Below are 25,870 nucleotides of genomic sequence, written 5' to 3'. Positions count from 1 at the left end.
TTCCTAATGTCCAACCTAGACCTTCCTTGCTGCAGTTTAAGCCCATTGCTTCTTGTTCTATCCTTAGAGGCTAAGGTGAACAAGTTTTCTCCCTCCTCCTTATGACACCCTTTTAGATACCTGAAAACTGCTATCATGTCCCCTCTCATTCTTCTCTTTTCCAAACTAAACAAACCCAATTCTTTCAGCCTTCCTTCATAGGTCATGTTCTCAAGACCTTTAATCATTCTTGTTGCTCTTCTCTGGACCCTTTCCAATTTCTCCACATCTTTCTTGAAATGCGGTGCCCAGAACTGGACACAATACTCCAGTTGAGGCCTAACCAGTGCAGGGTAGAGCGGTAGAATGACATCTTGTGTCTTGCTCACAACACACCTGTTAATACATCCTAGAATCATGTTTGCTTTTTTTGCAACAGCATCACACTGTTGACTCATATTTAGCTTGTGGTCTGCCGTACTCCTTCCTAGACAGTCTCTTCCCATTCTATATGTGTGAAACTGATTTTTCCTTCCTAAGTGGAGCACTTTGCATTTGTCTTTGTTAAACTTCATCCTGTTTACCTAAGACCATTTCTCCAATTTGTCCAGATCATTTTGAATTACGACCCTGTCCTCCAAAGCAGTTGCAATCCCTCCCAGTTTGGTATTATCTGCAAACTTAATAAGCGTACTTTCTATGCCAATATCTAAGTCGTTAATGAAGATATTGAACAGAGCCGGTCCCAAAACAGACCCCTGTGGAACCCCATTTGTTATGCCTTTCCAACAGGATTGGGAAACATTAATAACGACTCTCTGAGTATGGTTATCCAGCCAGTTATGCACCCACCTTATAGTAGCCCCATCTAAATTGTATTTGCCTAGTTTATCGATAAGAATATCATGCAAGACCGTGTCAAATGCCTTACTAAAGTCTAGGTATACCACATCCACAGCTTCTCCCTTATCCACAAGACTCGTTATCATATCAAAAAAAGCTATCAGATTGGTTTGACATGATTTATTCTTTACAAATCCATGCTGGCTATTCCCTATCACCTTACTACCTTCCAAGTGTTTGCAGATGATTTCCTTAATTACTTGCTTCATTATCTTCCCTGGCACAGAAGTTAAACTAACTGGTCTGTAGTTTCCTGGGTTGTTTCTATTTCCCTTTTTATAGATGGGCACTATATTTGCCCTTTTCCAGTCTTCTGGAATCTCTCCCGTCTCCCATGATTTTCCAAAGATAATAGCTAGAGGCTCAGTTACCTCCTCTATTAGCTCCTTGAGTATTCTAGGATGCATTTCATCAGGTCCTGGTGACTTGCAGGCATCTAACTTTTCTAAGTGATTTTTAACTTGTTCTTTTTTTATTTTATCTGCTAAACCTACCCCCTTTCCATTAGCATTCCTTCAGACTTCTCGGTGAAGACTGAAACAAAGAAGTCATTAAGCATCTCTGCCGTTTCCTGTTACTGTTTCTCCCTCTTCACTGAGCAGTGGGCCTACCCTGTTTTTGGTCTTCCTCTTGCTTCTAATGTATTGATAAAAAGTTTTCTTGTTTCCCTTTATTCCCGTAGCTAGTTTGAGCTCATTTTGTGCCTTTGCCTTTCTAATCTTGCCCCTGCATTCCTGTGTTGTTTGCCTATATTCATTCTTTGTAATCCGTCCTAGTTTTCAGTTTTTATATGACTCCTTTTTATTTTTTAGATCATGCAAGATCTCGTGGTTAAGCCAAGGTGGTCTTTTGCCACATTTTCTATCTTTCCTAACCAGCGGAATAGCTTGCTTTTGGGCCCTTAATAGTGTCCCTTTGAGAAACTGCCAACTCTCCTCAGTTGTTTTTCCTCTCAATCTTGATTCCCATGGGCCCTTACCTATGAGCTCTCTGAGCTTACCAAAATCCACCTTCCTGAAATCCATTGTCTCTATTTTCCTGTTCTCCCTTCTACCCTTCCTTAGAATTGCAAACTCTATGATTTCATGATCACTTTCACCCAAGCTGCCTTCTACTTTCAAATTCTCAACGAGTTCCCCCCTATTTGTTAAAATCAAGTCTAGAACAGCTTCCCCCCAGTAGCTTTTTCAACCTTCTGAAATAAAAAGTTGTCTGCAATGCAGTCCAAGAATTTGTTGGATAGTCTGTGCCCTGCTGTGTTATTTTCCCAACATATATTTGGATAGTTGAAGTCCCCCATCACCACCAAATCTTGGGCTTTTCCTTGACATCTTTGAACTGACTCTAGTTTTCTTAAATATTTCTTGCAGGAATTAAAATACAGTTATAACATCCTGGTCAGATCCAGTGGTGAAGCTGTGAGAAAATGTTGTGTTTTGTACTAGTTTGGCAGTCTATGGACAATAAGAGAGCACTCAAAGAAGATAAGGCCATTGCCATTGCAGAGAAACTAAATGAATTCTTTACATCAGTCTTCATTGCAGAGGGTGTGAGGGAGATTCCCACACTTGGGCCATTCTGTTTAGGTGACAAATCTGAGGAACCATCCCACATTGAAGTGTCAATAGAAGAGGTTTTGGAACAAATTTATTACTTATTACTATTTATCAGTCATCCAAGGAATTCAAATATGAAAATGCATGTAACTTATTTAAATCTGCTTCTGTACCTGATGACTGGAGGCTATCTAATGTGACACCAATTTTTTAAAAAGGCTCCAGAGGCAAACCTGGCAATTAGATTATTAACCTAACTTCAGTACCTGGCAAATTGGCTGAAACTATAGTATAGAACAGAATTATAAGACACAGAGATAAACATGATTTGTTGGGGAAGAATCAGCATGGCTTTTGTAAAGGGAAATCATGCCTCACCCATCTACTAGAATTCTTGGGGGAGAGGGGGTCACAGTGAATGTAATGTACTTGGACTTTCAGAAAGCCTTTGACAAGTTCCCTCACCAAAGGCTCATAAGCAAAGTAAGTAGTCATGGGATAGGAGGGAAGGTCCTTTCATGGATCAGTAACTGGTTAAAAGATAGGAAACAAAGGGTAAGAATAAATGGTCAGTTTTCAGAATGGAGAGAGTTAAATTGTGGTGTCCCCCAGTACTGGGACCTGTGCTGTTCAACATATTCATAAATTATCTGGAAAAAGAGATAAACAGTGAGGTGGCAAAATTTGCAGATGCTATAAAATTACTCAAGATCATGAAGTCCAAAACACACTGCAAAGAGTTACAAAGGGATCTCATTAAACTGGGTGACTGGGCAAAAAATGGCAGATGAAATTCAATGTTGATAAATGCAAAGTAATGCACATTGGAAAATATAATCCCAACTGTACATACAAAATGATAGGGTCTAAATTAGCTGTCACCACTCAAGAAAGAGATCTTGGACTCAATGGGGATAGTTCTGTGAAAACAACCGCTCAATGTATAGTGGCAGTCAAAAAAAGCGAACAATGTTAGGAACCATTAGGAAATGGATAGAAGACAGAAAATATCATAATACCACTATATACATCTGGTGCACCCACACCTGGAATACTGTTTGCCATTCAGGTCACCCTATCTTAAAAAAGATACATTAGAAAAGGAAAAGGTACAGAGAAGGGGAACAAAAATTATTAAGGGTGTGGAACAGCTTCCCAATGGGAAGCAATTAAAAAGACTGGGACTTTTCAATTTGGAAAAGGGATGACTAAAATGGGATATCATAGAGGTCTTAAAATTGTGACTTGTGGTGTAGAAAGTGAATAAGGAAGTGTTATTTACTCCTTCACATAACATAACCACCAGGGGTCACTCAAATTAATAGGCAGCAGGTAAAACAAACGAAAGGAAGTACTACTTCACACAACACACAATCAACCTATGGAACTCATTGCCAGGGGATGGTGTGAAGGCCAAAACTGTAACAAGGTTAAAAAAAGAACTAGATAAGTTCATGGAAGATAGGTACATCAATGGTGATTAGCCAAGATGGATAGGAATGCAACCCCATGCTCTGAATTCCCTTAGTTTCTGATTGCTAGAAGCTTGGAGTGGAGGATGGGATGGATCACTCAACGATTGCCTGTTCTGTTCATTCCTTCTGAAGTGCCTGGTATTGGCCACTGTTGGAAGACTGGATACTGGGCTACTCAATATGGCTGTTCTTATGTTCTTAATCGGTATGTGTGCAAAATGAGTGTAACTTACATTCTCAGTGGACAGAAGGAGACTGTCAAAATAACAAAAGAGGTTGGAAAAACAATAAAGAGGGTGTAAAAAATATCCTCTGTAAGTTGCTTTCCTTGCTACATCATTTCCTTGGAGTTCTGCAATGCACTGTGCTTGGGGGGCTACATCTTAAATCTATCTGGCAAATGCAGCTGGTGCAGAATTCAGCAGCTCCATTGTTACTCAGCATGTCATTTTGCTGTACACATAGAACCTGTGCTCCATGATCTGAACTGGCTGCCTATTGGTTTTTGGACTGATTTTAAGGTTGGTTTGTCATATAAAGGACTATAGGACTTGGGACAACTGAGATACTGCCTCTTTCCTCATGAGGCAGGGCCACGGTTGTGATCAGGGCAGGCATCTGAACTGAAATTCCATTGGTGGTAAAAAAAAAAAAAAAAAAAGGCTGCTGGTATTTACCGCTAGAGCCCCACATCTGTGGAGCTCACCATTCCCCTTGACCCTAGTCTGCAACAGTTGGAGTTTAACCTTTAGGGCACATGACTGGTGGGGAGTTGGGAGACCACTGAGGACTCCAACAAGGGTTTGGTGGAGACGGAGATTGTGGTTATATTTACTCTACTAAAGTAGTGCTCTCAGAGAGTTAATTGAGTTTGTTATGTATGAGTTGTATTTTAAGTGTGTGTGTCAAAGGCACCTACCACCTGGGATGAGCGCTCTTTTATTTAGTTAGTACAAATCTCAATAAGTAAGTAGCAGAAAAGAGGAGACAAAGAGTCTTAGTGGTCCTATTGTATATAGAAAACTAGGACAATTTAATTTAATTTAACATAGGACAAAAAGTAGTGAAATAAATGTCTCAATAATTTAACTTTAAATCAAGACAGCTTGGGACACGATGTCTTTCTGAATGGACAAGCCTGAGAGAACAGTTATTTTGGCTCATTTTACTGTGAATACTGAAAACATCACCCATATGCAACACAAGACCCATTGATTGAATGCCAAAAGTTGGTCTGGCAGGGAATGCTAAGTAGTATTTGCTCAAATCTGCTTTTAGTAATGATTAGATGGGTTCCCCTACTGATAGCTTTGTTTTCAAGCCCTTGTTGCCCTAGATATTCCATAGACATAAAGTGATGGCAAATGAGCCCTGTCTGTGGCTTGAGCTACCAGCACCACTGGTACTGTAGGAACCCAAGTGTACAAACTGGTCTTTGCAAGTTAGTTTCCTCAGTCAATATTAATTTACTACAAGTGGTTTTCCCTGATTCCTGACCACTTCAGCTGCCACCTGTCATGTAAGTGCCGCAGTGGAGCTAAATTATGGCTGTGTGGAGTATGGTGTAATAATAGGCAGCAGGTTTGAAACAAACCAAAGGAAGTATTTCTTCACACAACACATGGTCAACCTGTGGAACTCTTTGCCAGAGGATGTTGTGAAGGCCACAATTATAACAAGGTTCAAAAAAGAACTAGATAAATTCATGGAGGACAGGTCCATCAATGGCTATTAGCCAGGATGGGTAGGGATGGTGTCTCTAGCCTCTGTTTGCCAGAAGCTGGGAATGGGTGATGGGCTGGATCATTTGATGATTTCCTGTTCTGTTCGTTCCCTCTGGGGCACCTGACATTGGCCACTGTCGGAAGATAGGATACTGGGCTAGATGGGGCTTTGGTCTGACCCAGTATGGCCGTTCTTATGACCTACAAATATTAATCCATACTCTCTCTGTGAAGTAGATAAGCACTTTACAGATGGGGAAACTCAGAGAAGTTAAATCAAAGTCTCAGAGTTTACCAGTGGTGTAGCTGGGATTAGGACTCAGGATTACTGGCTCCCAATCTACCAAACTATGCATGCTACTACATAATAGCTTTTTCTTTAAGGATGGTGGCTTTCCCAAGCCCTTGGACTGAAATATTTAGTAATAATAATGCTTCTCCTTTGTGGCTAACCAACAGGGTGACATGACCCTTAAGAATTAGAATCAGAAAGACTTATTATGTCAATAAAAGTGCTTCCAGCCAGTATAAAGTCTGTTTCTGGAGTACAGTTTGAGATTGTTTCTTGGATGGCACCAAACAAGTCTGGTGCTTTTCTTTCTTTCTTCTCCCTCCAAGCTTCCTCTCTTGCATCAGAATTGGAGGTTTTTTAAGTCTTTCTCCCTCCGCCCCCCCCCTCCCCTTCCCTCCCCCCCCCCCCCCCCTTTCTTTCTCCTCTGCTCCTTCCTACTCCTCCTGGTGTTTCCTCTTTTTGTTTCTCCTTTTGGCGGGTTTTTTTTTTTTTTTTTTATCTCCAGAACTCATTCAGGTTCTTGGTAAAATAATTTAAAATTGGTCTGGGAAGGCCAGTATGTTATTGTGAAGATAGCTTCCCCTCTCTAGTCCTGACTCAGCCCAACACAAGCAGCAAAGGTTTTAGGGATGTCACTAAAAGCCTTATACTACTCTGCATCAAATTCTGGTCCATGAGCAGAATTCCCACTGACTTCAGTGGGACCAGGATTTGGCCCTTTTATGTCTGGTTCTTGCTGCTTCAGGCATGGAGGTGAGTAGAGATAGCAAGAGCAGAGTTGAGAAGCTTCTGCGCTGAAGCTAAGGGGAAGAGAGCTTTTGGGGCAGTGGGATGAGTCTCTGTCCCATCTCCTTTGGTGGGGTGACTCTCTGGCTCATTTCTCAGGGGGAGTTTGTCTCAGTGGGTCACTGAGGAGGAGTTGGCTGGGACTGCGGGGGAGGCAACAGCCTCCTCTTTTGGCAATGTGTTGTGTCAACTTGACCTGGCTGCCTCTGGGCCTCGGGAGGGAGCTAAGAGGGAGCTGAAGTGCTTAGTGCAGAGAACATTTTGTAGGGTAAGCAGCAAGAGGACTGTGCATTAAGATGTGTTAGAGTCAGGACTAATGCTAGCTGGACAAAGAGGTACCTGCAATGGCAGAAAGAGCTTCAACTGAGCAGACAGAGATATGCTGCCCTCACCTTAGTAATAATCACCAGACACCTTGCTTCCCACCCCTTCCTGGGGCAGTAACTGCAGAGGATAGTGAGCTCTATGTTTCTGCTGCAGACAGGGCTCAAAGTGGAAACTGCTGCTTTCACAGGGGGTAAAATGTGTTGTCCCTTTTGGGGGCTGGAGGGATCCTCCAGGACTAGGGAATGTGGGACAGTCTTCACGTTGTGCACCAGTGCAGTGAGTCTGGCTCCTCACACTCCCACACCCCACACACACTAGCAGAGGGACCAGTCTGTCCCAGGGCTTAATTTGTGCCAGGGCTTACCAGGGCTGAGCCCCGGCATCTCTAGGCTTGGTAATTCATAGTCACAGAATCTCTGGGCTTGATACAGAGTCTGAATGAGCTCTCCCCTGATATCTAGTGATGAGCTGTGGAAGAGGACTTCAGGAACTGATCTCATTTGCATGGGCACACCTAGGTGTTCATTAGCATGATGGAATTGCTTGCCCAAATTATCACTTTTGGCAGGTGTTGGATCCCACCTCCTTGTTATTGGGGCAGGAGTAATAAAGGGCTGTTATCCTTGTTGTGTGAATCAAGGGCAACAGAATTGTACTTCGCATACCCTGATTGAAAGACTCACCCTCAACTAAATGGTACTTGCTAGGCAGGGGACATGGGTTCCAAAAGCTAGGGGGAGAGATGCCCGTATCAGGGTTTCAGGCACCATTTGATTTTTCTTCTCTTCACTGCATAATAAAAGAGCTAATTTAGATTCAATTAAGAGTTTTATTACACACTTCAGAGCTGAAATATCTGATATCTAGGTCTAAGCATTAGATGTGCTTTGGGATAGTCTCTCTAATACAAGAGACTGCCTAGTGTGTACTGCAACAGTGGTGAGGCTCCTCCATTAACAACTGAAATCACTGAGAGCTGCGTTAAGTGGTGGGACCTGAAGACATTCTGGTGGGTTGGCAATTGGCTGGCGGAGAGGACTGGAGCAGAGCCCAACAGAGAGCGTGGCAATTGGCCTTTGGCCAGCAGGGTGGCTGGTGAAGAGGCATGGAGTGTCAATCAGGCAGCTGGCAAAGAGGAGTGGCGAGCAAGTGCCCGGGTAGCGGAGTGAATAAAATGCCTTGGTACACCCCTCCACCCAGGGTGGGAGGTCAACTCTGCAGATGCACTGCTGAAGTTTGGGTCTGCACTGACCAAGGACAATAACTGTGAGTGGGGTGCAGAGAAGGGATGGGCACGTTAAAGAGAATTTTGGTTGCTGGACTTAAGAACCTGAAAGAAAAGAATACTGTCCAACTTCCTTGGGGGTTTGGCTTTTGTTCATGGTTTCTGTTTATGAACCCTGTTTGTGGTGTTTTCCCAAATTAATGCTAAGTTACTTCCCTCCTTTTATACATTTTTTTTTTTGGATACACTCAGACTCTGTGCTTGTGAGAGAGGAAGTATTGCCTCTTAGGGTATGTCTATACTACCTGCCGGATCGGTGGGCAGCAATTGATCCAGCGGGGGTCAATTTATCGCATCCAGTCTAGACGCAATAAATCAAGCCCTGAGCGCTCTCATGTCGACTCCTGTGCTCCACCGCCACGAGAGGTGCAGGCAGAGTTGACAGGGGAGCGGCAGCAGTCGACTCACCACATTGAAGACACCATGGTGAGTAGGTCTAAGTACGTTGACTTCAGCTACATTATTCATGTACCTGAAGCTGCGTAACTTAGATCGATTTCCTTCCCTCCCAGTGTAGACCAGGCCCTAGAGACGCCCAGGAGGTGGTGTGTAATTTTCTCAAGTCAGTGGGTGGGAGCTCGAGCCACTTTTGTGTTGTATTGTTGGAAAGGAACCCCTAGATACTGAACCCTGCCCTTGTTACTACCCTCTCTGACTGACAGAAGGGTTACAAATTTGAAAAAAATTGCTTGAGCCCCAGCACCTCTTTCATTGTAAATTAAGCACTGGTCTGCCCCACTCTCTCTGCTGCAGAAGCAGCAGCAAGGCGAAGCTATATCTGCCCTCCCCATAGTGCATTGCTGGGTTAGAGCTCATCCCCTGGAGTGAGTCTCTGCCTGGTCACAAGAGCAGGGAGTGGGATTATCCTCTGTCACCCAGGGGGTAGAACAGGAGTACTTGTGGCACCTTAGAGACTAACAAATTTATTAGAGCATAAGCTTTCGTGGACTACAGCCCACTTCTTCGGCTGCATATAGAATGGAACATATATTGAGGAGATATATATACACAAGGCACTGCATATATATATATATATGCAAGGCACTGCATTTAGCCGTATGGAGTGGAAATCCATCAACCTCATGAAAAAACTCGTACAGAAGTGTGTATATATATCTCCTCAATATATGTTCCATTCTATATGCATCCGAAGAAGTGGGCTGTAGTCCACGAAAGCTTATGCTCTAATAAATTTGTTAGTCTCTAAGGTGCCACAAGTACTCCTGTTCTTCTTTTTGCGGATACAGACTAACACGGCTGCTACTCTGAAACAAGGGGGTAGAGTTATTCCAGGGGGACAATGGATGAATCCCTCTAGCAGGGTACCTGCCCTGTGCTTCTACAGGAGGCCGCGTGGAGAGTCTGTCACTTTCCCCAGCAGAATGAGTCTGCCCCATGGCGGGGGAGTGGTGCTATGTGCCATACCCCTGCCAGGCCCCACAGGGTGTGGATGCGGTGGAGGGGCGACTCTGAGTCTGTGTCTCCCATCCCCCTGGCAGGGAGCACTCAGGCAACCCCCATGAGGTGACTGGCTAGCTGTTCACATCACTGGGGTGTGAGGGGCGAGTCTCTGCCACATCTCCCCGTGGTGGGGGCGGGGAGGGCGAGTCTCCGCCCCATCCCTGTGAGGGGTTGCCCCAGTGGGGCAAGCGCGGGGGGCAGGCGGCGGCCAGTTTCCTCCTTCGGCGCTGCGCGGGGTCTGCTCTGGGGGGAGCGGGAGGCGGAGTCGCAGCCGCCGCAGCCCCGGCTCCTCAGGCCCGGGAGCGCCATGGCCCAGGCCAGGATCAGCGCTAAGGCCAGCGAGGGACAGCCGGCGGGGCAGCTCCGCGGGCGCTTCTTCCGCTCCACCTCCATGGCCGACTGCTCCAGCCGCCTGCTGCAGAACCTGGACCAGCTGGAGCTCAGGTACGGCGCGGCTGCGCTCGGGGGTCTGGCAGTGCAGAGGGGGTTGGGGGCGCCTGCTAGTGGTGCGGCAGGGTATGTGGGGGGAGGTGTCCTGGTGCTGCAGGGTATGGGGGGGGGGCGTCCTGGTAGGGGGGGGGGGGATTGGGGGGGGGGGGGGGAAGGCGTCCTGCTAGTGCGCAGGGCATTTTTGGAGCGGTCTTGGTAATGCGGCAGTAGGGACTGTTGAAGTGTGTTTCTGCAATTGGAGAAGAACCTGGCTAGACAAGTGCTCAGCCAACGGTGTGTGTGTGTGTGTGTGTGCGCGCGCGCGCGCACTGGAAGCCTTAGCAGGTTGATGCTGTTGCTGATTTCTTCTCTCCCATCTGTGCGTCTATTCCTGCACCGGACTTGAATGAAAAAGAAGTTTGCTGCTGCTGCTGGGATTTAAACAGGCTGTGAGTGAAGAGCACAGCTGCTTCCACTGAAGTGCTGGGAGGGGCTGGGGACGGGGAGGTCTGGGGGAAAGACCTATATATAGTTTCCAGGCTCATAGAGGTAGGAAGACACAGTTGTCATTAGAGACTCTGTGTTCACACTTCTTACTGAACACAGCGTATTTGAATGTTGAAGGGTTAGGCAGCAGGGGAGCTATTTGCTTTATAAGGGGAGCTCTATTTTCCTTAGAGAATCATGTTTCACAGAAGGTACAATAATCCAGTGGAGCCAGGATGCCATTTCAGGTTTACGTAGGAGGGGGCAAGTTTAACTGATTGCAAGGGCTAGTTAGGCACCAGAAAACTCTAGGATTGTGGTGTTTTTTTTGTTTTTTGTTTTTTGTTTAGATAATTTAGAAATTAGCTGTCAGGAGCACAGTATCTAATTCCTATGTAAAGAAAAAAATATACAAACACTAGTTAAAGCCATATTTTAAATGTATATGTACAGCAAGATATTCCCAATCCTGGAGGTATCAGTTTTGGAACCTTAACAAAGATATCAGAAACATAAGTTTGATACTTTGTACACTAGCTTTAGTGGAGAGAAATAAAAATAAGTAGCATCTGCTTAAAATCTGTGTACTTTCTCTAACAGACACACTCTGTGTTGCTGCCATTACCTACTCTATTTTAGTCAATTGTTGTTCACTAAAAACATATTTACTTGAACATATGTGATTAATTTTTTTTCTCTTTATTTTGGCATATATGTTCATAGGCACTGACTCCGTGGGGCTCTGGCGTGCAGGAGGCTGTGGGGGAGGAGCGAGGACGCGGTGCGCTCGGGGGAGGTGGCAGAATGGGGCGGGAAGAGGTGGAGCAGGGGTGGGAAGAGGCAGGGCGGGTTATGGTCTTAAGGGAAGGGGTGGAGTGGGGGCGGGGCCTGAGGCAGAGCTGGGGGTCGAGCATCCCCCTGACACAGTGGAAAGTCGGCGCCTGTGTATATGTTTACCAGTCACAATCATGTATGTGACCCACTAACATTTGGCTCTATCATTACTCTTAAGATCAGACTTGGAACTGCATTTATTTTCTTATGAACTTCGTTATTTTATGGATATAACTAAAATACAATTTGAAAATAAGTGACCATCTGCACAGTGTCTAAAGTTATATGTTTAGCTAATTGTTTTTAAACTGGCAAAGCTAAGGTGAGTACAAGCTAAATTTACGTTCTAGAAGGATACTATTATTTGATTGCACCATTTTAAATAAAGAATGACAAAGCACAATATGGTAATAAAAGTAATAAAGCTAATTACTGCGCCAAGACAAGTTAGGTATTTTAGAACTCACTATTCAAATAATTAAATTTAAGCATAAGAGAGAAATAAAATTATAAAATTCACAGGCCAGTCAAAAAACTAAAATAACAGTACTGCAATCCTTAATGAACGTTGAAAGAATAATATTACAGAGATTATATGTGCATTTCAATGGAAGTACCAAGAAGTAACATCAACAATAATAATACAAGAATGTGTGAAGGGGAACGTGTATGTGAGTGCACTGTCGCTTTAAGTCAAACACTTAGGAGCCTGAAGGCTTGTTCAGTTCATCCCTAGCTCAGTGGAGACTGGGTACATGGGTGGGAAGATGGGGACACCTTGACACCAGGGCCAGCTCTAGCTTTTTTGCTGCCCAAGCAGCAAAAAAAAGTGCCGTGCCGCCCCCCGCCGAGCGCTGCCGGAACCCCCCCCCCCCCCCCCCCCCCCCCGGCCCCCCCCCCCCCGCCGAGCCCCGGGCCGCCCCCCCCCCCGCCGAGCTCCGCGCCACCAGAGCCCGCTGAGCGCCGCTGGAACCTCCCCCCCCGCATTGGGCTCCATTGGTAGAAGTCATTTAGATGTGCTAGCTTGGCCTTCAAGGAATTGTTCCACCCAGAAAATTGGATATTTATTTCTACAGACCTGGAGCTTTTCCATTGCCATGACTTCCTTTTCCTCCAAAAAAGCTCATCTGCATCTATATATAGGTCATGGTATTCTGGTGGCCATAACTAAGTGAATTCAGAGCTCTCTAAATACTTGTATTGCAAGTATATTTTTAATATAAAGTCAGACTCACATTCCCTACAGTACTCTATTGCTTCCCTTAAAGTGTGTCTCTGTCCTGCTGAAACTACAGGGGAACTTTTTTTCTTAAACAGGTGTTTATTAAGTAGGGTACCTGAGAACAGAAACACAGAGATGTTAAATGGTTCATCATATTAAATTGCAAAAGCTTCACTTTGTGTTGCTGCATTGTGTTTATCACGGTTTCAAAAGAGGCTGCACAGTGAAACACACAAAACCTATCAACAATTACTAACCAATTTAAAAGCTTACATATAACTTTGCTGCATAACCTTTATATATGAGCAAGTCAAATAAGTCAAAATGCTTTAAAATACAGATAGGTGTTACAACTCCAGTAAAAAAGCAAGTCAAATTACTCAAAAGTGCTGACTGGCCTATCTGTTCCATGGGGGAAAGTTGTGGTCAGATAAGTGGCATGTACTAGAGCAGGGGTGGGCAAATTACGGGCTGGGGGCCGCATCTGGCCCTTCAGACATTTAATCTGGTCCTCAAGCTCCCGCCAGGGAGCGGGGTCGCGGGCTTGCCGGCTTGCCCTGCTCTGCGTGTGCTGTGGCTCCCGGAAGCAGTGGCATGTCCCCCCTCTAGCCGCGCCTCCGCATAGGAGCCAGAGGGGGGACATGCCACTGCTTCCAGGAGCTGCTTGAGGTAAACACTGCCAGGATCCTTCACCCTTGACCCCCTCCTGTGCCCCAACTCCCTGATCCAGCCCTGATTCCCTTCCCGCTCTCCAAACCCCTCAGTCCCAGCCCAGAGCACTCTCAACCCTCATGCTCAGCCCCATCTCAGAACCCGCACCCCCAGCCAGAACCCCCACCCCAACCCCCTGCCCCAGACTGGAGCCCCCTCCTGCACCCTGAACTCCTCATTTCTGGCCCCACCTCACAGCCCACACCCCCAGCCTTAGCCAACACCCCCTTCCGCACCCCAGTCCCCAATTTTGTGAGCATTCATGGCCTGCCATACAATTTCCATACCCAGATGTGGCCCTCAGACCAAAAAGTTTGGCCACCCCTGTACTAGAGGAAGACACTGCACTTGCTTTCAATCACTTGTAGGCCAAGTAAAAAGCAGAAATAAGGAGAACTGGGTTTTTTATGTAGTGTTCTTAATTGATATTCTAAACAATGAATAAATTGGAAGTCAGAGTGCAAGATACAGAAAGAAAAACATTATATCACCGTTGTAGCTAGGAGAATTTTTCTTGAAGTTATTAATCAACATCAAAGCCCAAACACATATGTACCTGTTTGACATTACACATGTGGGACTATTCACGTGCATAAATTTTTAACAAGTGCATAAGTATTTGCAGGATTGGGGGCCCAAGTTACCTTGCTGAAAATACTAGCAGGATATGGGGGAACAATGGGTGAAATTCAGAATAAAATCCATGACTTCTCAAACAAGAGAATACAAAATGAAACACTTGACATCAGATGGTAGTGAAGTGAAGTGTTTTGACTCAGCTCTCTGAAAAACTAACTGGTATATAATATATGGAGATATACCTATCTCATAGAGCTGGAAGGGACCTCAAAAGGTCATTGAGTCCAGCCCCCTGCCTTCACTAGCAGGACCAAGTACTGATTTTTGCTCCAGATCCCTAAGTGGCCCCCTCAAGGGCTGAACTCACAACCCAGGTTTAGCAGGCCAATGCTCAAACCACTGAGCTATCCCTACCCCCAAACTAGTGCTCTAGGTGAGGTTTGAACTCACAACTTCAGCATCACTCCACACAGCACTGCTCTATAAGTACTGTGCACTAACCCATTGCACCACTGGAGCCCATGAATTATTATTATTTATTTATTTATTGGTTTGTGAGCTTTCTCTTTTCCTTGTCCTCTCTCATTCTTCCCAATACTTGGCTCTTGAATCCCTGAGCCACTAAATCTATAGGTATTATTGCAATCTAAATAATGTACTTATATTTTAATTTACATTCTGTAGTGTTGTGAAAAACTGATATTTGAATAAGTGATAAATGATCATGGAATATACAAGTAAGTGGAATAATATGATTGTGTGTGTGTGTGTGTATATATATATATATATATGATATTCCAGATGTACACAGCTAAGTATGCTAGAAAGATTTCTTTCGTATTGGCCCTGGTTACATGTAAGATTGAGGACCCTCCCACTTGCAAGCAGTCCTTTTCTCCATCCTTCTGTCTCCCTTTTTGAACCTCTTTCCCAGACACATTCACGCCCTTCTCTTCCAAGTTGAGTATGAAAGTCGGTGCACTTGTTACGTAAATTGAGATGCTGCTATTTCCACTGCATTGAAGAAATTAGCTGTTCCTTGTGTTCAAATGAATTTTCACAGGTTTTGATGTCCCGTCCTTTCACTAATGCAGGATGGGAATTTCATCATAAAAAGTACAGGGAGCCAAGTGAATTTTTAATCCATTTAATATGTTCTATGTTAGTTTTATGTTTGCAGTGTTGTTGTAGCAGTTTTGGTCCCAGGATATTTGAGAGAGAAGATGGGTAAGGTAATATCTTCTTCAGGTCAGAAAAGTTCTGTGTAGCTCAAAAGCTTGTCTCTTTCATCAACAGAAGTTGGTCCAATAGAAGTTATTATCTCACCCACCTTGTGTCTCATATTAATTTTATATTGTTTTAGTTCTTTTTTAATCAAAATGTTGTGTGGAACCAAATCAAGTGCCTTAAAGAAGTCTAAGTATATTATGTCAACACTATTACCTGTATCAACCAAACTTGTAATCTCATAAAAAAAATATTGTTAGTTTGACAGGATCTATTTTCCATAAACCCATGTTGATTTGCATTAATTACCCTCCTTTAATTCTTTATTAATCAAGTCCCATATATTCTTTCTTAAACAATTCCCGTATCAACAGTTCCATTATCTTGTCCAGAATCGATGTAAGACTGACAGGCCTGTACTTAATTGTGCCATTCCAGATTAATAGCTCTGGAGACTGAAGTCCTCCGTTTATCTAAAGAATAAATGCATGACCAGCAACAGCAGTGTACCATGTTGAATATCACAACATGTCTCAGTCCTGACCCCAAGAGGTCACCTCTCGGGCGAGAGGGCCATGAATTACTCTGCAGGGCCATGCATTCCTTGCACTTTGCAGATAATGCAACAACAACAACAAAAAATCTCGCTGACCAGTGCCACTTTGTGGCGATGCAACATATTGTAGTAGACACAAATGTCTAGAGTAGCCACCGAACAGCAATTATTGCAAATAAAATAATTCTTAATTCTGGTTATCAGATTTTACATAAGATATTAACACTTATCAAGGCATTACTTTTTAAAGGGCATTTTTATCAACTGCATATTACGAGATGTTTATATTTATCCTCAAAAAGAACAGGAGTACTTGTGGCACCTTAGAGACTAACAAATTTATTAGAGCATAAGCTTTCGTGGACTACAGCCCACTTCAGAAGTGCCACAAGTACTCCTGTTCTTTTTGCAGATACAGACTAACACGGCTGCTACTCTGAAACCTATATTTATCCTGTTGCTCCACAAAATCTTGCTAAACTAAGCTGTCAGCTTCTAATCACATAACAATCACTCAGTATTTTAAAAGGTAACAGAGGGTCCTGTTTCAGAGTAACATCTTGCATCTGAAGAAGTGAGGTTCTTACCCACGAAAGCTTATGCTCCCAATACTTCTGTTAGTCCTAAAGGTGCCACAGGACCCTCTGTTACTTTTTACAGATTCAGACTAACACGGCTACCCCTCTGATACTTGTCAATATTTTAAGGAAGTGGTATTTTAAAAATCCTCTTTAGAATTATACTGATTCAAGATGCATCTCTGTAATGCAGTTCACTGTTTTTCAATGTCAGATGGTAGGACCTGATCCAAAACCCACTGACATAATTGAAAAGGATCCCATTGACTTTGATGGAATTGGATCAGGCCCTTATTGAGTGTGTTGAATCAATGTATGCGTGCAATTGAATTACTATAAAAATAATCTGTTAAAAACTCCAAATTTCTTAATTTTAGTTTCAAGTTTCCAAGGGGAACAACAGTGAAGGGATACTTTTTTTAAAAAATTCTGAAAAATACTTTAACCAATGTTTTTTAAAAAAAGGCATAGTTATTTAATATAATCATTAAAACAGCCTCGCAAAAGTGCCATAAAAATGTAACCAACTCAGATAAAAAATCAATTCACCTGCTTTATTACTATCTTTATTATTATAATGAAAATGAGTCACTTTACAATACTTTCCTCATCCCTCCAAAAATCCACGCCTTTGTCAAGAATTTGTATTAAATTATTTTCCCCTCACTAGTTACAATAAGTATGTCTTAAACGTAAGCTTTCACTTACAATTATTAGGCTTGTATCTAAATATTTCTGCATTTTCATCATAGCAGGATTATTTTATTATTGTTCCTCTTAAGAGTGAAAAAAAATCTAAATGAACTTTGCTTATTCCTTTATCTAAGCTTCCTTTTTTCCACCCATTTTTTGCTCTCAACTCATTTTCTGGCTGAAATCTTTTGGGGCAGTGATGTTAGATGCATGTTTATCTCCGAGCCTACCATAAATGCCTTCATCTTGGAATTCGCTGTACAGGAGACTTAAAAAAATAAAGTGTTTGTTTAATACCATCACCAATTTCCACACTGTATTGGATACAAATAGACAATCCCTGCCCTGAAGAGCTTACAGTTCTCCCAGTGTATACTCACATAGGGGTGCTGGAACAATTTGTATAGGGGAGGTGCTGAGTGCCTTTGAGCAAAACTGTAAACCCTGTATATGATGAAACCCACTTCAAGCCAGAGGGTGCAACAGCACCCCTAGTTCCAGCCCCTATGTACTCCCATCCAGATCGAATTCATCAGCTGCACAGTGGTCCTGGGAATAATGTTGAAAAATTGCTTTTTTTGAGTACGCTTCTTTTGATAGACAGTATCATAGTCCTGCCTCCCTCCCCCAAACACACACACAACCTAGCTTTCATTTAGAAAGATGTAAAAAGAGTGATTCGTAGATCATCTTCTAGTACTATGACAGGTTTATCAAGACAAATATACTTAGATGTCTTGTGTGTTAGAAAAGTTGTACTGTTTTAACTAAACTTAAATTTAAAATTGATTAAATGCAGATCAAACCCTTTTTGAGCAAAGGTTAAACCAATTTAAATGTATCTGCATTAGGGGTTGTACTGATTTAACTCAATTTTAAATCACTTGAGTTAAATCAGTGTAACTTTAACTGCAGACACATATAAATAGTGAATAGTGATCACCACCTTGTGGCTACAATCTGTAATGCTCTAGAGTACAAAGTATTTTGACTGCCTGGTAGATTCCATCAGAAAGAGAGAATGAGCCATGTTCTGACTGCGCTTGGTACTATATTTAATGAACACTGGGATAGATGAGAAAAATTTGTCAGTAAAATTACAACTAAAGGTTGATTAAAAATCAGCAGTAGGACTGGAATGCCACAAATGTATAGCAGTTAAGACAATGTAGTGGTGTACTTTTAGTACAACGCTCTGCAACCTCAGAGATGTAAGGCCAGGAAACATCAGGGATTTAATTTCATAGCTGAAGTTCCTAGACTGGGAGATCTGTAGAAATAGTGTATTTGATCTCTCTTGGAAAGGCATGTATCATGTTGCTATTAAGTAATCCTCCCAGCATCCTCTCCCCAGGCATTGTCTGCCTTTAGTTGAAAGGGTGGGTCGAAATGAAGTTAGGTTCAAGAGTAGTGTGGGAATATACATGGGAGGCCATTTTAATCCCCCCACCCAATAAAAAAAATCAGAACAAATAAAAACTTAGACTTGGAGGGAAAGAAGACAGAAAAATTACAGCCACATGTTTGTGCACAATGGACTATGTAAAGGGAATTTGGTCAAGATATTATTGGAACCTGAATGGATACTCAGTGCCATGAAGCAAAATCTATCTTTCTACCTTTGCCACCTTTGGTTGAGATGGAAGAATTAGAAATAGAAAGCAGTTACATAAGGGGGAAAGTAAAAGAACCTGTCCCTATTGTACTTGTGTGGTCATTTATGCAGAGCTAGGTGGCACAAGCAATCCTCCCCCTTTGTTGTATTCTATCATAAATTACTTTGTATTTATTTTCCAGGGGATAGGAAATTTTTTAGGTAAAAATATTAATGGTATTGGCACTCTGGTTGTAACTAATATCCAAGTGAACGTCAGAGAGAATAGATCACATTTTTTCACCATGTTTAATAAACATTTCAGGATAGGTGGATTCTCTTGGTTTTTACAGAGAGTTTCATAGACACTATGAAACAGACCTCAATTTGGGAATTGTCTAAAGTTTCTGCATTATCGATTGGAAGAGTCTAGAACTGTCAACAGACTCATGTAATGGTCATCATATGACAGGTGGGGGAACTGGGAAAACAGAGTTTGTATCATTATTGCACAATCCTAGCAGCCAGTTAAATCTCAGCAAACCCTCTACTCCAGTGGTGGGCAGTCTGAGGGCCACACACGGCCCGTCAGGGTAATCTGCTGGTAGCCTCCAGACAGTTTGTTTACGTTTGTACTGCCGCCCGCAGCTCCCAGTGGCCGTGGTTCGCCGTTCCCGGCCAATAGTATATACAGGAAGCGGCACAGGCAGGGACAGGGACATGCTATCCGCCGCTTCCTGCAGCTCCCATTGGCCGGGAACAGCGAACTGCGGCCTGGGAGCTGCGGGCAGCTGTGCAAATGTAAACAAACTGTCTGGCGGCCACTAGCGGATAACCCTGATGGGCCGCAGGTTGCCCACTACTGCTCTTAACCATGACATTAATATTACTCAGGCAAGTGCAGAAACTGGAGGATTGAGCGGTGAAAAGTTTATCTTTTGGCACTAATCTCCAGTGCTAATGATTTTCCTACTGTGCATTTTCTGTCTATTTGTGTCGTTCCTCAATTACTTTAATCAATTCCAAACCCCTAACCTTCAGGGCATGGTGAAAGAATGGGAAATTAACTGAAGGATTGAAACCCAGGTTTCCAGTATAGTATTTCCAAATCTGAAGGCCAGATCAAGCTCTCTAGTACACAGCAAAAGGGGGAGGGGAGAATAAAGGAGCACAAATAATGGCCAGATATGACTAAACATAGAGCGCAGAGAGCAAAGCTTATATGACATGCTCGTCCCCCAAATAGAAGGATGTTACACATTTTGTGTGTAGTATGATGAATGGGATCAGAGAAAGAGGGTCAGGTTTCTGGAGGAACCTAGTTTGCTGCATTACCTGGAGTTTAGGAATGTGAGTTGTTGCCTAAACTGCTACTGGACAAATACAGGCTTCTATACATTTCCTACAATTGCTTGCCTTCTGCATCACCGACTGCTATGGAAACAGTGATTGTGGAGGCAGTGTGTAGAGCTGGCGTGCAAACACTCAGTGCAGCATGCTCACCTATTAAAGTGTGTTATCCAGAAGGAAATTTCATCTAAAGTTAATACCAAGCTGAACAGCATTAACTTTGGCTCTATAGTTTCTTTCTCCTTTTTGAGAGGGGTGAGGGGTTGGTTGGTGTATTTCTGTAGCTGAGATACCAAGGGCTACATTATTCATGAGAGCGCCATGCTATGATTGACAGTGACTCCACATTGATGCCCTGAGAACTGCGGAGGATCCAAGATGCCCCAGGAATCCTTATGTTCCATGCAGCTGCTAACTCCTTATCCCCTTAGTACCCTGGGGATTTCTGCACAGGAAATTGCAGAGAGTTTGCTAGCTTCTCTTAGGGTTGCAACTTTGGTTGGATGAATTCCTGGAGATTTCATCACATGACATAATCTTTAAAGATTAATCTTTAATTCCTAGAGACTCCAGGACAATCCTGGAGGGTTGGCATTCCTAGCTTTTCTCTTAGCACATTTTTACATAGAAGGACTTGATGGTCCTTTTATCATGTCTACACTGTGATAAAATACATGTGGTTTCAACTCTCAGAGCACAGGTTAGCTGATTTGGGGTCAGGCTGGAGGGCTAAAAATTGCAGTGTGGACATTTGGGCTCAGGCTGGAGCCCAGGCTCTGAGACCCTCCCGCATCGCAGACCTCAGATCTTCGGCTCCAGCACATGCCTGCGTATCTACACTGCAATTTTACAGCCCAAGCCTGAGTCAACTGACTGACTCTAGCAGTGGGTGTGCTGTGGGTCTTTTATCACGGTATAGGTGTACCTGATATTGCCCTGAATTGGCAGTCATGTCACTTGTCTGACAACACTGCAGTGTTGCTAAAACTAACTGACAGGGCAGACTGAAAAAAACAAAGAAACACTAAGAGCATGTTATGTGGCTGAAGTGACTTTATTATATATAGATTTTTTTTTCTTCTGCTTGGTTCAACTTTACTCAGGGTTGAAGCTTTGCGTGATGCAGCCTCTGCTATGGAACAAGAAAAAGAAACCCTGCTAGAAATGATCCACAATATACAGAACAGCCAAGATATGAGGCACATCAGTGAAGGTGAGAGTCTGCCTTTTCCTAGATTCTCATTTGAAACTTGTTTTGGAGAAATCAGTGGATACAATCCTAAATTACAGTTAGTGTATGTGTTTTACGTGCAGCTCAGTTGAACTATTTGAAAGTGGTGAGGGAAAAGAATAAATGTAAGTCTGTTTGAGGTAATGTAGTGTTAGATGGATCCTGTTACCTTAGTAGCCTTTTACACCTGACTATTCAAATTCAGATCCTAGTTCAGTATAGGGGACTGCTGTAAGCATTATTGCATATGTGAAAATTACCCTTTTGTCATGCCCAGCCCATCACCTCCTTTTCAAAGTCAGGGTCAGCTCACCTGTGCTCCTGGTGGGGGAGGACTTTATTTAGATATATGGAAACTGATGGACACAATTGAGTTTCAGTTGTCTCTAAAGGGGAGAATTGGCCTATTAGGCAGTCGTATTTATCCTTTCTGCTCTTACAGAGATTTCTTAGCAGCCTCTTCCTATATGTAATCCTCACAAGTTACCTTGATATTCAGGTGACCATCCATTGGATGAATGGGACTTTGCCCACTATGTTTATTAAAAGCCAAGCAGGGAAGTATTCTATTAATCATTGGTTACAATCTGTACTGTCCCCCAATAGCAGAAAGGGTACTAGCTTCTGTCAAACAAGCAGTTCTTAAGCAGACAGCTAAAGAAACAAGTCTCTTGCCAGTGGTGATCTTGCTGATTTCGCCCTGTTTTTAACCATCCTCTTTTGTGTAATAGTATCAAGAAGGTTGTGACACAGCAAGGCTGATATCATCTGGACATCGTCCTTTGGTTTCCTGGTTACTTTAATTTTATTTGTTTTTTGACAGAATATGGCATGGAAACTGTACTAGATGCTCACTCATACAATGGGTGTGTGTGCCTATTAGTAAAAAACAAAGTAAAGTAAGATATTTTTGGTGCTAGCAGTATTCCCCATTATAAGTACAGGGAATACCTTCTCAAACTTGAAATATGCTGTATTCCATTAGAAGAAAATATTTCATCTGCTTCCACTGTAGCCATAAGGAAAAGTCAGGTGTCCAAAGACTTCTGAAAAATCTAAATAGCAGCTGATGAGGTGATGTTATCTAACTAACAGACACTAATTGGGGCAGACTGGCTGGCTCATTAGTGGTACCATTCTTTTTATTGAAAGATTGCAGAGGGTGATGCTGAGTAAGGGCTTGTCTACACTTACAGCACTGCATTGGTGCAGCTATAGTGCTTAGTGAAGATGCTACCTATACCAACGGGAGAGCTTCTCCTGTTCACGTGGATACTCCACCTCCCCGAGACGTAGCAGCTATGTTGACGGGAGAAGCCCTCCCGTCGACATAATGCTGTCTACACTAGGAACTTATGTAGGTATAACTACGTCACTCAGGAATGTTGATTTTCCATACTCCTGAGCAACGTAGTTATGCTGACATAAATTCATTGTGTAGACCAAGCCTCAGTTATTTATCTGCCCTGATAAATCTCTCATGTAGGGTTCCACAAGGATCTATTATGTTATCCCTGTGAGCAGTGCTCTAAAAATACAGTTCACGCAGCCAGTGGAAGGTCAAATCATAGCCCCTTCCTGGCATTTCATTTTATGCCACAGGGGAGGGATAGTTCAGTGGTTTGAGCATTGGCCTCCTAAACCCAAGGTTATGAGTTCAGTCCTTGAGAGGGCCATTTGGGGATTTAGTGCGGGATTGGTCCTGCTTTGAGCAGGGGGTTGGACTAGATGACCTCCTGAGGTCCCTTCCAACCCTGATATTCTGTGATTAACAAACATTAATAAGTTAAGAAACCAATCTACCCCTTCTCTCCATGCTTAGTTGCACTACTGCATAGCATGCAAGAACTAATGCAACAAGTCCAATAAGGTGATCCTTATCCAGTTTTATTTTATGTAGCAAAATACTTATTTAATTTTTTTTTGTAGCTCTGCTAGAAGTTTATGTAGATGCTGTGACTGTAGTGGCTTAGTTCATATGTTTTCCTATCATGAAGAAAAAGAAGCACTGAAGTGTAATTCAGCTCAGGAAATGACTGTGAAAGTGGTATACTCTTATTCAGATAGGACTCTGAACAAAAGCAGTATATTGCCTCATTGCAGTAATGCATAACCTTTTACTGGTTTTTTTTTACTGCTGTTTGCACTGCAGAGCCAACACAACTAATATTAAGAAGCAGGATTCTATTCCATTTTGTGCATCATCAACAGACTTGTCTAATAAGGTCCAGGCAGTTATATGCATGCAAGCCAGCTGAAAGAGTGAGCTTGGCCAGGTGTCAGAGGGTCCAATTTAGCATGCAGTACCATTATTATTGGAGATAATGCACGAGATGGAGGAACTGAGTTTGACTCTCAAGGACTGGTAGAAAGACTGGTAGTTAGATTGTACCTGTAAATGAAGTACATTTGGTGTAACATTGAGACACAAATTTAGGACTCCTTCATTTTTACAGTCACTGTTCAAAATAGAATCACCAATTAAACTTTATGATCTACTTTTAAAATATTTTTATCGCCAACTAACAGCAGAGATGTGTATATACCACGTACAATAGGGAAATTTGATTGTATGTGTAAAGCTGTTCATACCTAAAAGGGCTAGTTTGTAAATCAGAACATTTTATTTTAAAATTTAGGTGAAAGAGAAGAACTTTGCCTGACTGCCAGTCGTCTGATGGGCCGAACCCTCACTGTTGAGGTTTCTGTAGAAACAATACGAAACCCACAGCAGCAGGAATCCCTTTTGCACGCCACAAGGATGATTGATGAAGTAGTCAATAAACTCCTTGATGATCTGGAAGATTCCAAAAGCCGTTTAATGTCACTTTATGGTGCATGCACATCTGAGGTACCATCTGGACCCATTGATCAGAAATTTCAGTCTGTTGTAATTGGATGCGCTATTGAAGATCAAAAGAAAATCAAAAGGAGACTAGAGACTCTGCTTAGAAATATAGAAAACTCTGAAAAGTCAATCATGCTGTTAGAACATCCAAAATCAACTGTCCAACAGCTTTGCAACAATGAACAGGATTAAAGTAGTGCTAGGTATTTGGGCAGATCAAAGTTAAATCTCCATAAAGAATGCACGGAATGCAAAGAAAAATGTTACTTTTTAGCTCTAAACTAATAATACTTTAGAGTGCTGGGTGCAATTATTAAATAAATCCTGATAGCACTGCCTTAGGTATCAGAAAGAACATAAATATTTTCTTTCACAATGAAGATGTGATCTAAGAATGCTATCAGGTTTGCTCCTCTAGACTTAAACTTTATTGGTACTGCTGCTGCAAATTGTAATTAATGTATTTCTGCTGCACTCTTAAAGCTAGTCAGAATCTAATTTTTTTCTCTTCTCAAGTTTTTGAAAACTTAAGCTGTTGTCATGTACTAAGATTTCACCTAGCACATTTTTTTCTCTTTGGTGAATACTCTGTATGAAACAGACTTATGGGAAAAAGACAAGTCACGCAATAAACAAGAACAAGAAGTTGATATGCCACACTCCATTTTCAGGAATGAGTAACTTTGTTAGTTACTTGGCACTGTAGCTCAAGATGCTTTACAGAAAACGATAAGAATTGACCCCATTTAACAGACAGTGTGGTAAAATAACTCGCACAAGGTCACACAGCAGGCTGGGAATAGAACCCAGGTCTTCTGACTAAGGGCAGGTCTTCACTACCTGCCGGATCGGCGGGTAGAGATCGATCTATCAGGGATCGATTTATCGTGTCTCATCTAGACACGGATAAATCGATCCCTGAATGCGCTCCCTGTTGATTCTGGAACTCCAGGTCGCGAGAGGTGGAAGCAGAGTTGACGGGGGAGCGGCAGCAGTCAACTCACCGCCATCCTCACGGCCAGGTAAGTCGACCTAAGATATACCGACTTCAGCTATGCTATTTGCGTAGCTGAGGTTGCATATCTTAGGTCGACCCCCCCGCCTCCTCCCCCAGTGTAGGCCAGAGCTAACAGTTCCATGCTCTGTCCACTGGATGCTGCTGCCTTCTAGCCTGTTTATTAACTAATGCTCAGTTTGGGGCTGCTGTGGGCTAATGATTTCAGAGTAACTTACAAGTGGAGTTACGCAGAACTGCTTTCATGTTCTGCAAATCAAAGATACTTTTTTTCCTGTTAATCCTCTACAAAGCAAAACAAAGTAAAACAGCTGGATCCACAAACATTTTAAAATGGATTATATTCAGTTCTGGTATAAGCAGATGCTGCTCTCATTAAAGTCAATGTAAATTGCTCCTGCTCATGCCAAAGTGGAGGTTAGCCCGTTTCCCTCAAATATCTTTTTCATGTTCAACACTGGTATTTGTTATAAAAGCAAAAGCTTTTATAGATCTTCCTATTTGTACACCATGTTTCATAATGTCAAACACTGGGTGAAGTTGATTATTAAATGAAATTTTAATATAACAAGAAAAATCAAATGCTTCAAGGAGTGTTTGTTAAATGCATTCATTCTGAAGTTTGAGTGAAGCAATAGTTCAATAAGACGCACTAAACCTACTGCTAATGATGGTCTGCAGCACCTAGGTTTGTTCCCAAAACTCCCGTTTACAGATAAGTTAACATAA

General features: G+C 42.7%; 1 protein-coding gene across 1 annotated transcript; it reads left to right on the top strand.

Annotated features, from left to right (window-relative positions):
• Positions 1-9,915: 9,915 nt before the first annotated feature.
• On the top strand, positions 9,916-24,975 carry BAG2 (BAG cochaperone 2). The gene is made up of 3 exons (XM_034766254.1): positions 9,916-10,232; positions 21,151-21,260; positions 23,918-24,975. Exons 1-3 carry the CDS (start codon positions 10,096-10,098, stop codon positions 24,316-24,318), a joined length of 648 nt encoding a protein of 215 aa, XP_034622145.1. The 5' UTR covers positions 9,916-10,095; the 3' UTR covers positions 24,319-24,975.
• The last annotated feature ends 895 nt before the right edge of the window (positions 24,976-25,870 follow it).

The sequence above is a fragment of the Trachemys scripta genome, chromosome 3 (assembly GCF_013100865.1).
Source record: "Trachemys scripta elegans isolate TJP31775 chromosome 3, CAS_Tse_1.0, whole genome shotgun sequence".
NCBI lineage: Eukaryota > Metazoa > Chordata > Testudines > Emydidae > Trachemys > Trachemys scripta.
The sequence above is the reverse complement of the archived record's forward strand: the minus strand, read 5'-3'. Positions and strand labels throughout refer to the sequence as shown.

Excerpts from the sequence above, each read along its gene's own strand:
- BAG2 (XM_034766254.1), top strand. The coding sequence starts at position 10,096 with ATGGCCCAGGCCAGGATCAGCGCTAAGGCCAGCGAGGGACAGCCGGCG. Across the intron at positions 10,233-21,150 it reads CTGGACCAGCTGGAGCTCAG|GGTTGAAGCTTTGCGTGATG; the intron begins GTACGGCGCGGC and ends AACTTTACTCAG. Across the intron at positions 21,261-23,917 it reads TATGAGGCACATCAGTGAAG|GTGAAAGAGAAGAACTTTGC; the intron begins GTGAGAGTCTGC and ends TTTAAAATTTAG.